Genomic DNA, 13,354 nt, shown 5'->3' with positions numbered 1-13,354 from the left:
TCTCTTTCTCCTTCTCTCCTCTGCCCCTCCCCGGCTTGAGCGTGTGTGTGTGTGTGTGTGTGTGTGTGTGTGTGTTATTCTTTCTCTCAAAATGAATAAACATAACAAAAAAGATTTAAAGTATATTACTATCAATGAAAGATGAACACAATGTAAAAAATGAACAGAGACTTGGATAACTCTGCACGATAGGGCCAGTGTAGGACACAGTGCTCATAGCTACTTCTCAGAGGCAGGATCAGATGCCTCCACACGCCTATCATGGCTAAAACAAAGCAGAACGACAATAGTAAGAGCTGGTGGGAGGTGGGGATGCTGGAATTCTCATACACAGGGGTATGGGGGTCTCACACCGCATAATGAAGGTGGAAAAGTATCTGGCAGCTTCACAAGTTAAACATCCACCTACCCTAGGACTCAGCAATTTCACTTCTACGTAATTCTGAGAAAAAGGAGTACATACCTATACAAGAAAACTTGTGTACAAACTAACAGCTTTCTTCATAAAGGCTCTAAATTAGAAACAATTCAAATCTCCATCAACAGGTGAACAGATGAACAAATTGTGGCATATTCATACAAAGACATGAACTAAGGACACTGTAACAATCTGGATGGATATCAAAAACACTGAGTGAAAGAAACCAGACACAGGAGTACATCCTGTGTGATTGTACGCAGATTGAGTTCAAGAACAGGCAAAACAGGGGCACCTGGCTGGCTCAGTTGGTGGAGCATGTGACTCTTGATCTCAGGGTCGTAAGTTCCAGCCCCATGGTGGGTGTGGAGATCACTTAAAAATAAAATCTTGGGGCACCTGGGTGGTTCAGTTGGTTAAGCATCCGACTTTGGCTCAGGTCATGATCTCATGGTTCGTGAGTTTGGGCCACATTGGTCTCTGTGCTGACAGCTCCGAGCCTGGAGCCTGCTTCGGATTCTGTCTCCCTCTCTCTCTGCCCCTTCCCTGTTCATGGTCTATCTCTTTCTGTCTCAAAAGTAAGTAAGAATTAAAATAAATAAATAAAATATGGGGCACCTGGCTGGCTCAGTCGGTTAAGTGTCCAACTGTGGCTCAGGTCATGATCTCACAGTTCGTGGGTTCGAGCCCCGTGTCAGGCTCTGTGCTGACAGCTCAGAGCTTGGAGCCTGCTTCAGATTCTGTGTCTCCTTCTCTCTCTGTCCCTCCCCTATTCACGCTCTGTCTCTGTCTCAAGAATAAATAAACATTAAATAAATCAAATCAAATCAAATCAAATCAAGGAAGGGAGGGAGGGAGGGAGGGAGGGAGGAAGGAAGGACAGACGGACGGACGGACGGACGGACAGGTAAAACCCATGGGTTAGAATATTGGTTACCTGGGGAGGGGTGGAAGACACTAACTGGGAAAGGGACCTTTCTGGGGAGATGGAAACATTCTAGGTCTTGATTTTAGTGGTTACATAGATATACATATACCTTAATGAATTTAATAATCCAATAAACTGCACTGGATGTTGTGTGGAAATGCTGAATCACTGTATCATACACCTGAAACTAATATTACACTGAATTTTAACTAACCAGAATTTAAAACCTTAAAAAAACAAGAAAAAGTTCAAGAAAAAAAATTCGTCAAACTGACACTTAAGATATGTGCACGTCACTGTATGTTGATGGTGCTGCCATTTAAACCGTGGTTACCAAACAAAAGGGAGACCAAGTTCTGACTGGCTGATGAAAGTGTTTCAGGCAAACCAGACAAGACAAAAAAAAGAACAAGAGGCAAAAGCAGGGCCCTTCTAGACATACGGAACCACAGAAACCCCCAGGAGAGGCAAAAGAGAAAAACCCCAAGTAAAACCAAAGATGAGAAAGCCGAAGGCTCAAAGAGGTCAGGTAGGGGACCTCAGGTCACACAGCAAGAAGGGCGCTGATGCTGCGACAGGAAGGTCTAAGGATTGTTCTGGGGAATTAAATGACGTCATGCCCTAGGAGAGAGTGGCCCAAGACTTTATGCCCTCTGATGACTCAGACGCCTCAGGGCACTGGGCTGGATGCAGCCCATCCCAGATAAAAGTCTTCATCTGAGCCTATTTATTCTTGGGTTTTACTTTAGCATCTTGAAAACAGTTCTTTCTGAAATTTAAATGTGGAGAGACAGAACAGTAAGTAGAGAAAGCTACCATTATGTGTAAAAAGGAGGGGAACAAGGTGACAGGTTTAGAGATGGAAGATAGGCTTCTCTGAAAATGCCTTGCATGTAGTTTTGACCTAAACTCATGAATGTTTCCCATAATAACAAACGTCAAATTACATCAAAAGAAGAAAAAACAAGGCTTTTCGTACTTCTGACCTATATTTCACTTCTGGAAATTTACTCTACAGGCATACCCCATACAGGGGAGAAATGACATACAAATAAGGTATTCCACTGCAGCACCACCTGTGAGGGCGAAGTGGAGACAACCTGAATGGCCACCCCTAAATGTGCCCCTGCCTCCGTTGCACAGAATAGCAGGCAGCATTCACAAAGAATGAGGCAGCTCCTTAGGGGCTGATACTGCAGGTGCACTGAGACATGATGCTAAGCTAAAAAAAAAAAAAAGAGAGAGAGAGAGAGAAAAGAAAGAAAAAGCAGAACATACATATCATATGCTGCCACAAGCGTAGAACTTGCAAAAAGGTGTAAGTGTAAATACACATATTTGTTCATAAATCCTGAAAATAATCTCTGGGAGGATATAAAAGAAACTAGTAAATGGCTGCTTCCAGAAGAGGCTACAGAAGGTGTTACTGTTGACGACATATCCTTTTGAATTCTGTACCATGTGAATCAATCATGTATTCACATAAATTAACACACACACACAAACACACACACACACCTTGCTTGGGTCCAGAACTAAGTGGAAGGGAAACTGGTCTCTGCAAGTCCAGGAGGGAGGGCAGAGACTGCCCTGGTCCAGCTAGTGTGGAAGGAAGCAATGGGGTGAGAACACTGACGTCACCCCCTTTCTGTAAGGGGAATCCTGCCACAGACGGATGGCTGAGGAATTCTTTTTTTAATGTTTATTCATTTTTGAGACCGAGAAAGAGAGCATGAGCTTGAAAGAGAACAGGGGAGGGGCAGAGAGAGAGGTGGACGTGGGGCTCCACACTGACAGTAGACAGCCTGACATGGGGCTCAAACCCACGAACCATGAGATCATGACCCGAGCTGAAGTTGGGTGCTTACCTGACTAGCCACCCAGGCACCCCTTCCTTGTTTTTTGTTTTGTTTCATTTTATTTTACGTGAACTCTAAGCCCGTGAGGCTTGAACTCATGACCTCCGAGATCATGAGTTGAGTTGCATGCTCTACCTATTGAGGCAGAAGGTGCCCCGAGGAATTCCTTTTTAAGCAGAAAGTTGTATGACCCCAGGGGCCTACCTGACTCATCAGTGAGAGAAGGAGGTATAGTGAAGCCCCAGAATATGGAAGATGAAGCAAAGGTGGGCAGATCTAGTTAGATTCCTGGCACTGCCACTGAGGACCTAGGTGACCAGAGCAAGCAACTCAGTTTCTCTAAGCCTCAGTTTCTTCATCAGCAAAATGGCTCAAGATAATTCAAAGAATGTGATCAAGTACCACCACTGCCCCCACCACCCAGCACGCAGTACATGTGGACCAAGCATGCACCTGTTTATAGCCCCAGAGGCTGGCACAGGGCCATACCTTCAACCCACATGTACAGAAAGAAATGACACATACAGGTAGAGTTTAACAATGAGAATGCACGTGCCCATGTAACCAGCACAAAGGTCAAGAAGGAAAATAGTCAGCAACCCAAAAGCCTCTGCATGTCCCTTCCTGATCCAATTCTCTCCCATCAGAGGTGAACACCTTCCTGACTTGTAATAGTTTAATAATTTCTAATTAACAAGCAGGAACTTTTAAATTTTTAATAAAAAATAATTTTACTATATATACCCCTGCTATACTAATACTGTAACTCACTTCCGCCTATTTTTGGATTTTACGGAAATATAGTTACACTGTATGTATTATGTGTGGAGCACCATTTGCTTAACGTCAGGTAAGATTACTACAGGTAGCTACAGATTGTTAATTTACCTTGCTAAGCGAGCAGTATGAATATCCCATAATGTCAGCATCCACTCTATTATTGACTGTTTCAAGTTTGGAACTGTTACAGATCATGCTGCTGGTGACATTTTTGCATGTGTCTGCATGTGCATGTACCCTAACCCTATGAATACAATTCTGGGTCATGGGGAGTGCCTGCCTTCAATTTTATTAAGTAGTATTTCCAGGGGGGCGCCTGGGTAGCTCACCTGGTTAAGTGTCTGATTCCTGGTTTCAGCTCAGGTCATGATCTCACGGTTTGTGGGATCGAGCCCCATGTTGGGCTTTGCACTAATGGAAGCCTGCTTGGAATTCTCTGTCTCCCTCTCTCTCTGCCCCTCTTCCATGTGTGTGCGCTGTCTCTCAAAGTAAGTAAGTATTAAAAAAACTTTTTCCCCAGAGATTGCTGAGGATTTATCTACTGGTCTTTTTCTTTTCTTTTTTTTTATTTTTTAAATACTGGTCTTTTTCTGAGCACCACCACCATCTGGTGGCAACTACATGTATTGCAGGAAATAGAAACCGGGAAAGTAATTTAACATGAATTCTGGGAAGCCACTTACTTGAACCCCGTTTTATTTATTTTTATGTATTTTTTAAGTAGGCTCCATGTCCAGCGCTGAACTCAAGACGTGAGCTAAGATCAAGAGTCAGACTCTTAACCAATGCAGCCACTTAGGTGCTCCCCGGAACCCTGATTTAGTAACAAAACTGCCAAGTATTCTGTGATATCCTAAGATTCAACCAGTTTTCTTGGAGGCAGAGAATTATCTTCTGGCATCTCTCTCTCTTTTTTTTTCTTGTAAGTTTTCTGGCACTTTTTTAAGTTTATTTATTTTGAGAGAGAGAGATACAGCGTGAGCGAGCACAAGAAGGGCAGAGAGAGAGAGAGAGAATCCCAAGCAGGCTCTGCACTGTGTGTGTGCAGCCCCACTCGGGGCTCGAACTCATGAACCATGAGATGATGACCTGAGTTGAAATCAAGAGTCAGATGCTTGCTCAACTGACTGAGTGGCCCAGGCGCCCTCTCCTGGTTCCTTTGTGTCTCCATACAGCATCTAGGCTGATGCAGTGGTGAACACACACTGCATCTAGAACGCGTGAGACTCAGCCAATAGTGCTTTGGGCAAACATTCCCAAATTAATGCCAAAGGCTTCATTTGGAGCAAGAGCTCCAAATTCTTTCATTCATTTGAGTATTTACTGAGATCCAGGCTTTTTATCTGGCTCTCTGTAATTCACCCACTCCCACCTCCCATCCCAAACAAGGGCAGCTCTGGCCCGAACCACTGCTGTCTCCCAGTGGCAGCTCCTCTTAGTGGGCGATCAAGCAAGGCCCCGGGCTGTGCACGGAGAGCGTGGAAATGGCAAGGTGCAGTGGAAACAAAGAACAAAGGAAGACGATGCTCTGTAGTTTCAGCATTGGGTCTGCCAGCTGGGTCCCCTGGGCATGGAATTTGGATCCAGGGAGACTGGGTAAATTCCTGGCTCCAGTCATCACTAACAGTGTGAGCCCCAGGCAATGGACCTAACTTCACTGAAGAGCTGTTTCCTCATACATAAAGAGGGCTGAGTCCTACCTGCCTTGCGGCTGGTGACACATTCAGAGACCTTGCAGGCGGTGCTGGTACAAGGTGGGCATGTGCTGGCAAGTAGTGGGCACACCGTGGGCAGACAGTAGGCATCCAGAAAGGCAGCTTTTATCCTAACAGCTCCCAACCAGAGCCCTTCACCCTGAGGGGAAAAAGGCAGCCAGGACTACAACCAAAAGGTAAAACAGTTCTACAGTTGTTCTAAATGGGCAAATCCACAAAAGAAAAGGCCAAGAAAGGGGAAGGTACAGAGACTCAAAAATCCCTGCGGGCTACAGGCAACCACCGGAACCAGATTCTTCTTTAAGGCTGTAGTCATCCTCCCCAGGGTATTTCACAGGTCACAGGAAGATGGCCCCCCGGCAAGTCAATGGTCGGGGACCCCAACTCGCCACAGTGCAGCTTTCAGACCTGCCACCACAGCCCACCAAAACAACTGCAGCTGAACCAAAGTGCTGGCGGTCAGGCCCTCAGCCCCCAGGGCGGGCAGAGCCACTTGACAGGAGGTCTCATCTCAGCGCTGAGCGCATCAGCACCACCCCAGAAGCATGCCTGCCACTGTGGTGGGCTGCAAGGGCAGGCGGAAGGAAGCCTGCATTCGGACCCTGCCCTGCCATGAACCAGCCGAGGGGCAGTGCTCTCTCCACGCCTGGTTCCTCATCAGTAACATGAAGGGTGTGGAGGAAGTGCCTTTCAACCTTCCACAGACCCGGGAACTGGGAACTCCTCTGCCCTCTTCTAGAATCTGACAGCCTTGGTTTCTGTCCCAGGCTGGCACTCTTTAAACCTTGGGCCAACCCACTGATCCTTCCTAAGCCTCAGACTCCTTATGGAAAATGGAAGTTATGAGCGCCACTTTCAGTGTCTCAGGGTCAGAGGCGACAAAGCACAGAAGGCAGCGCCTGGCACACAGAGGGTGCTCCCTGGGTGCCAGCTACCACTCCACGTCCTCCGAAGTGCGAGAGCACCAGCTCTGTAGCTAGGGGGGGCCTGGGTACAGCGCCAACACATGCATTAGGGCCAGGCGCCTTTTGCCTAATGCTGCCCAGACACTCGCTGGGAGGCCAACGATCGACTTTCATTATTTTTTCTATTATTCAGTGTTTTTCCAGAAGGAAAGAACCCCTGAGGCAGACAAGTGGTTCCCCTCGTGAAGGACAGCATGCCATCCCACCTCCTCTTTGGGAGATGAGGGAACTGTTTATCCTCAGAGGGGGCCCTGGACACCAGGCCCTTGGGGTGGAGGCCTAGGGGATCCCGCAGCTGCAGACACTTGATCTCATTTGATTCTCTCAACAACTCTGTGAGGCAGGTACTGGTGCCGCCCCGCCCGACATGATGAGAGAAGGCAAATCACAGGCCAGGAGTTAAGCGGGAGAGCCAGGACTTGAACCCAGGCCTGCCTGACCCCAAAGCCCAGCTCTTACCAAACTCACTACACTCCTTGCCAACCAACGGACACTGGTTTTGGTTCTGTGGGCCACAGGCAATCTAACCCACCTCTTCTCTCTGCCAGTTATTCCAGAGCCAACCCCACTCAGGGCTGCAGCAACACGTCATGGTTAGTGCTCTGCACCTTCTGGGCCCTTCCCTCCCCTTCCCCAGAGATAGGCAAAGCTGGGCTCTGTCCTCGTGGAGATCACAATGTCAGGCCTGCCACAAGACACGAAAGACTCAAAGCTACAAAGCACAGCACAGAGCCTGTTAGTGGAATAAGCACCCGACAGCTGGCCATTTAGGGCCAGCGACATTAAGAGAAAAGGAAATGACAGCAATAGCAAAACGTGCACCTAAGTACGACGGGGACTCTCTGTCACGCACAATAAATACAAGAGAAATCTACTCTGCCGATAACCCCATGGAGGGATTCAAGGCTGGGAAAGCTACTATTCTGGGGATTAGGGATCTTGCGCTGGTGGGAAGGAGAGGAAGAGAAAATAAGGAGGAAAAGTGGCAGGGAAAAGCTTGGTGATAATGATACTAACAGAGTAACCAGCTAGACAAAGTACCTTCACGGAGACAGACACACGCACCGTGCGTCTGTTCCCCCCGACAGTCCTGCAGAGTAAGGCAAACACAGGTGAGGGAATGAGTCTCAAAGAAGGGACAGATGGAACTCAGCCACAAGAATCAGCTAGGAAGTGGAACAGCTGGGACTGGGGATTCCAGGTCCAGGGCTTGATCACCCACTCTGGGAAGCTGCCCAGGAGAGCAAGAATCCAGGCCAGGCCCAGCACACCAGGGGCTCAGAGAGCTCCTGCCTTGGGAAAGTTACTTCCTGATCCTGCAAAAACTTTTTTTGGTTGACTGCTCCTTTCATGCAAGTTTTCTCCAGTCAAAAGCTTGAGCTGGAGGAGCTCTACTGCTCCCAGGTGGAGGTGTAGCCACATGCTCCGCAGGGGCCACTGTCACCATTCTGATGGCAGAAGCTGTGGAGCAGAGGGAGGGGCTGGAGGACGTACACAGAAGAAAATCTTAAAGTGACCGATTGTTTAGAATATTTACTTAGCATAATAATCTTCCAGAGGGACAGAGACACGAGCCGGCACCACTGGTACACCTGGGCAACTGGGGCTCCTGGCCCTGCTTCAGAGGGCCTCACTCTAAGAGCCTTCTCCACAGGTTGAAGAGTCCAGGGAGTCCACCCAGAGCCCATCCTCCTCTGCCCCATACCTGGAGCTCTAGGCCCTGAACCTGCTCCCACAACTGTATGGGCCTCTTTCCTGGATCCTGACTCCCAGGGGGTTGGACTCGACTGATGGCGTGTGCAACCCCTGTTGTGTGGACACTCCTAAGTCCGAAGGAGTGGCCACAGAGCAGGTATGGACAGAGCCAGGATGTCCACACATAAGGATGTGAGACCTACTGTGGTGACAAGAGGAGGGACGACCCCCATTTGTACTCTGGCCCCAGGTACCCCAAATAGAAGGGGCCAACCTGGATGGTCTTTCAAAATTTTAAATCACACCTACCAATGATGTATTCAGCGCAAAAAAAAAAAAAGTGTTAGTTAATTCTATCAAGGCCTACAGCCTAACTTCTAGGCTACAGAAGATAAAGGGGAAAGAGGAACAAACTAAATGACACCAGAAAGAGGCAACCAGACAATTAGAAAGGTGGGAAATTCTGCAGAACTGGTCTGGATCCTTTAATATTTAGTGTTACAAAAGAAGAGTCTACTAATGATTAAAAGAGATAACTTATTTTTTAATTTTTTATTTATTATTTTTTAAAGATTTTATTTTTTAAGTAATCCCTACACCCAAACTCACAACTCCAAGATCAAGAGTTCGATGCTCCACTGACTGAGCCAGCCAGGCTCCCCAAAAAGAGACAATTTATGTAGTAACTTCCTTCCAAAGAGTACATGGAAAGAGGAGAAAAAAAGAGTAACTTTACGGTGGAGGAACTTGACCAACACCACCTCAGCCAGGTGATCAAAGCCGTCACCCACAGTGAGAAGTCATGCTGAGAGCACGGCCCCGTGACATGGTGCGATGTGATGAAAATGGCACTTAACCTCTGTGGCTGTCCTTCCCCAAACCCATAACCCAGTCTAATCAAGAAAAAGGCATCAGACAAATCCCAGTTAAGGCAGAGTTTACAAAATACCTGACTGGCAATCCTTGAAACCATCAATGCCATCAAAAAAAAAAAGGGAGTGTCTAAGAGACTGGCAAGTCCAAAGGAACCTAAGATGTGACAACTAAAAGTAATATAGTATCCTGGATGGGATCCTGGAACAGTAAAAGGCTATTACGCAAACACTAAGGAAATGTGAATAGTGTGGACTTAGTTAATAATGTATCAATACTGGGTTTATTAATTGCAACAAATGTACCATACTAATGTAGGATGTTAATAATAGAAAAGCTGGATGTGGCATATATGGGAACTCTCTGTATTATTCTGTATTATTCTTGCAATTTTTCTAAAACTGTTGTAAAATACAAAGTTCATGGGGCATCTAGCTGGCTCATAGAGCATGCAACTCTTGGATCTCAGAGTCATGAGTTCAAGCCCTTCATTGGGCATAGAGCTTACTTAAAAAAAAAAAAATTTTTTTTTTTTTTAGGGTGCCTGGGTTGTGCAGTCGGTTAAGCAGCCAACTTTGGCTCAGGTCACGATCTCACAGCTTGTGGGTTCAAGCCCCACAGTGGGCTCTGTGCTGACAGCTCGTAGCCTGCAGCCTGCTATGGATTCTGTGTTTCCCTCTCTCTCTGCTTCTCCCCTGCTCATACTCTGTCTCTCTCTCTCTCTCTCAAAAAATGAATAAACATTTAAAAAATTAAAGAAATAAAACACGAAGTTCATTTAAAAAGAGAGAAAGACGGAAAGAGAGAAAGAGAGCTAAGGAACATCACAACCAGATTAAATGCATGAATTCTGGATTGGTTCCTGGTTTATACAAACCAACAGGAAAATGTCCTTTTGGGAACTATTAGAAAAATTTGCATAAGTAGGTATTAAGTGATAATGGATTTATTATAAAATGTTTTTTTCTCGGGGCGCCTGGGTGGCTCAGTTGGTTAACCATCTGATTCCTGATTTCAGCTCAGGTCATGATCTCACGATTCGTGAGACCGAGCCCCACATGGGGCTCTGCACTGACAGCTCGGAGCCTGCTTGTGATATTCTCTCTCTCTCTCTCTCTCTGCCCCTCCCCAACTGGCAGGCGTGTGGGTTTTCTCTCTCTTTCAAAATAAATAAATAAACCTAATAAATAAATAAAAGGTTTCTTTCTCTATGTAAATAAGATTCCTTTGGCTGTGTAGAAAAACGTTATTTTTTAAGATGCATATTGAAAAATGAACATTTGTCCTCAGAATAAATCCAAACTCTTTCCCATGGCCTAGATCTAAGTCCCTATAAATTCTGGTGCCGCCCACCTCTGTAACCCATTTTGTACCAATCTGCTTCATTCACCATAGCCTGCCACATCAGCCTTCTTTCTGGCTCCTCCTGCTTTAGGGTTCCTGACCATGCTGGGCCTCTTTCTACACTGACTTCCCATGATGGCAGAAATGAAGCAGCTCCCACCTATGCTCTCCATCATCACCCTGTTCGCTTCTTTCAGAGCCTCAGCTTTTTTGTTTGTTTGCTCACCATCTGTCTCCCCCTACTAGAATGTAAGTTCCTTGAGGGCAAAGACCTTTCCCCAACTTGTTCCCCATATCTCCAGCATTTAGAACAGCAGGGGCCCCTGGGTGGCTCAGGCGGCTAAGCATCTGACTCTTGATTTCAACTCAGGTCATGATCTTATGGATCCTGAGATCAAGTCCCACGTCGGGCTCTGCACTGACAGTGCGGAACCTGCTTAGGATTCTCTCCCCCCCCCCCCCCGACTCTGTCCCGCCCCTTCTCCCTCTCTCAAAATAAACTTAAAGAAAAAAACAAAACAAGAACAGTAACTTCCTCACACAGTACATGCCCAATAAGTATATCCACTGAATAATTCATAGGTTTTAGACCATAACAACTACAGAAGTCATAGCCATTCCAAATCACCTCTACGTCTCCTGATATTAATACATTAGGACACAGATGTTTATGGGGCACCTGGGTGGCTCAGCTGGTTAAGCATCCAACTTCTGCTAGAGTCATGATCTCTTGGTTCCTGAGTTCGAGCCCCGCGACAGGCTCTGTGCTGACAGCCTGGAGCCTGCCTCGGATTCTGTGTCTCCCTCTCTCTGCCTCTCCCCCATGTGCACGCTTTCTCTCTTAAAAATAAACATTAAAAAAAATTTTTTTTTCTAATAGAGATGTTTAAAAACGGCATTCTATAAACGTTTTTCCCTTCAAGTGGCTTCAATCCATTCCCTCAATTATTATCTCATCTCTAAGTGGGAGGGAAAGCACGCATGCAGAGGAAGTCCTGGGCATTAGTTGCGGACCTGACTCAAGCTAGCTGTGACCCGGGACAATGTGTTAACCGAGGAGGTGGCACAGACATCGCTGGTACAGACAATGAGACGACCTGCCTTCTCAGCAGAGGGACTGCTTAAAAGATTCCTTTCCCAATAACTCACTTATCTCACCAAGTCAAATCAGGCATCTGGGAGATCTGCCCCATCCTTACCAATAGCAAACTCCACCAGGTTTTCATTCTCCTCCGACAGCGAATCGAGGAATAAATCAAGGACCTGCAGCTGCCGCAGATACTGGTAGTTACTGGGGTCATAGGCGAAGTTGGCGAGGTTGGCCAGTACTTGCTCCTTGGCGTCTGCGGTAGAAAAGCGGCATTGGGGCCAGGTTCGGAACGGCTGTGGCGGCCGGACCACTGCCCCGTCTTCTGCCCCCCACCCTGCCCTTCTCACCTTGGCTCTCCGTCTCTTGGAATTCCGTGACCAGTGCCTGCAGGTATCCCAGGCGCCCGACGTGGGGGTCAACCTTCGGCTTCTGGGCCATGGTCAGGGGGGCAGAGGGGGACCGGGGAAGGACAGGAGAGTGGGAGGTGAGGCCGGAAATAGGTTCCTTTCCTGGCCTCAGGTTCTGCCGAAGTTGGAATGTGGGGCCTCAGGACCTTGTAAAAACTGGGCGTGAAAACCTAAATTTGGACGCAGGAGACGAGGACGAGGGACTAGCAACACCCAGAGCCTAGCTTCCGAGCTTGGTTTTCTGCTCGATTCCAGGTTTCCGGCGGAAGCCTCACTTAGCCCCACCCCAGAGGGCGGAAGGGGCGGGCCTAGGCAAACAAGGGGCCGGGTCGTTCCTGCGCTCGGCGCGCGTGAGCGGCGCGTTCTGTGCCTTGAGCCCCTGGCTGGAGGCGACGCGCGACCGGAAGGGTGGTGAAGGGTCGAGGTTGCATCGAGGGGTGTCTCTAAGGGCCCTTGGGAACCCAGAGGAGTCGGAGGGCGCCCATGTGGGGGGAACGTCGAAGCAGAAGGACCTCAAAACCCCCTTTGCACTTGATGAGGGGCGCACCCCAACCTCCCAGACCAAGGGACGACTCTGGAATGAGGGCGTCAGTTCCTTGCACCCCAACATGCGTCTTTTGACCATGGTGCCTGTAGTCAGCCCCTGCCCTATGCACATCCCTTGGGACAGGAGTTATGACTAGAATCTGGGTTCTTGGGTACCCTAGCGGCTCTACTTAGGACAGTGGCCCCAAGACCCCTCATCAAGCCCTTCAACTTCTGTGGGGAGCTGATACAACCTGGGGAAGTACATCTCATCCCAAGGTGGCCAGGGGCTTCTCTGCCTCTGGCTGGACAGAGTAGCAAAGTCCTGGGCGCTAAGGGGCGCAGAGCTTAGGGACAGGATGTACGTGAGCTCTACTCTCCACTGGTCAGGAACTGCTCCAGACCCTCTCTAGAGAATTCCCAGGAAAACAGCTAAGTGTGGATTCTGGAATCAGATGGGCCGCCTTCCTTCATTTCCCCCTTCCTCATTTGTCTCCTCCGAGAGACTCAGGGGCTTTCCTCCTTGGGGAACAATTCTCAGTCCTTGGTTTTGTGCTGAGGGCAGCACCAAGACTTACTCTTCTCTGCCCAGCTCTGGCACGGAGTAAATGCTCAATATTTGTGGAAAGCATTCTGCCCAGAGATTATTGCCACTCTTGGCTGGGGGCAGATGAGGTTGAATTTCCCTCTGCTGAATGTTCACTGGTATTTTTTTTCCTTAAAAGAAATCTGTTTCTAGGAAGTGGGCCTAATAG

At 47.8% G+C, this 13,354-nt stretch overlaps 1 protein-coding gene across 5 annotated transcripts in view; it reads right to left on the bottom strand.

Moving 5' to 3' along the window:
• Window positions 1-12,333, bottom strand: part of ARMC7 (armadillo repeat containing 7) — a 38,505-nt gene extending 26,172 nt beyond the window's left edge. For 2 of the 5 annotated variants that reach the window (XM_042966593.1, XM_007091238.2), the window contains exons 1-2: window positions 12,015-12,333; window positions 11,777-11,920 (exon numbers count right to left, since the gene is read on the bottom strand). In XM_042966593.1, coding sequence (XP_042822527.1) covers window positions 11,777-11,920; window positions 12,015-12,105 — 235 coding nt within the window. In that variant the 5' untranslated portion in view covers window positions 12,106-12,333. The other 3 variants (XM_015541639.2, XR_001511247.2, XM_015541638.2) reach the window with 3 other exon arrangements.
• Window positions 12,334-13,354: the final 1,021 nt, after the last annotated feature.

This window comes from Panthera tigris, chromosome E1 (assembly GCF_018350195.1).
Source record: "Panthera tigris isolate Pti1 chromosome E1, P.tigris_Pti1_mat1.1, whole genome shotgun sequence".
NCBI classification, from domain to species: domain Eukaryota; kingdom Metazoa; phylum Chordata; class Mammalia; order Carnivora; family Felidae; genus Panthera; species Panthera tigris.
Note: the sequence above shows the minus strand (reverse complement) of the source record. Positions and strands in the feature narration are given on the sequence as shown.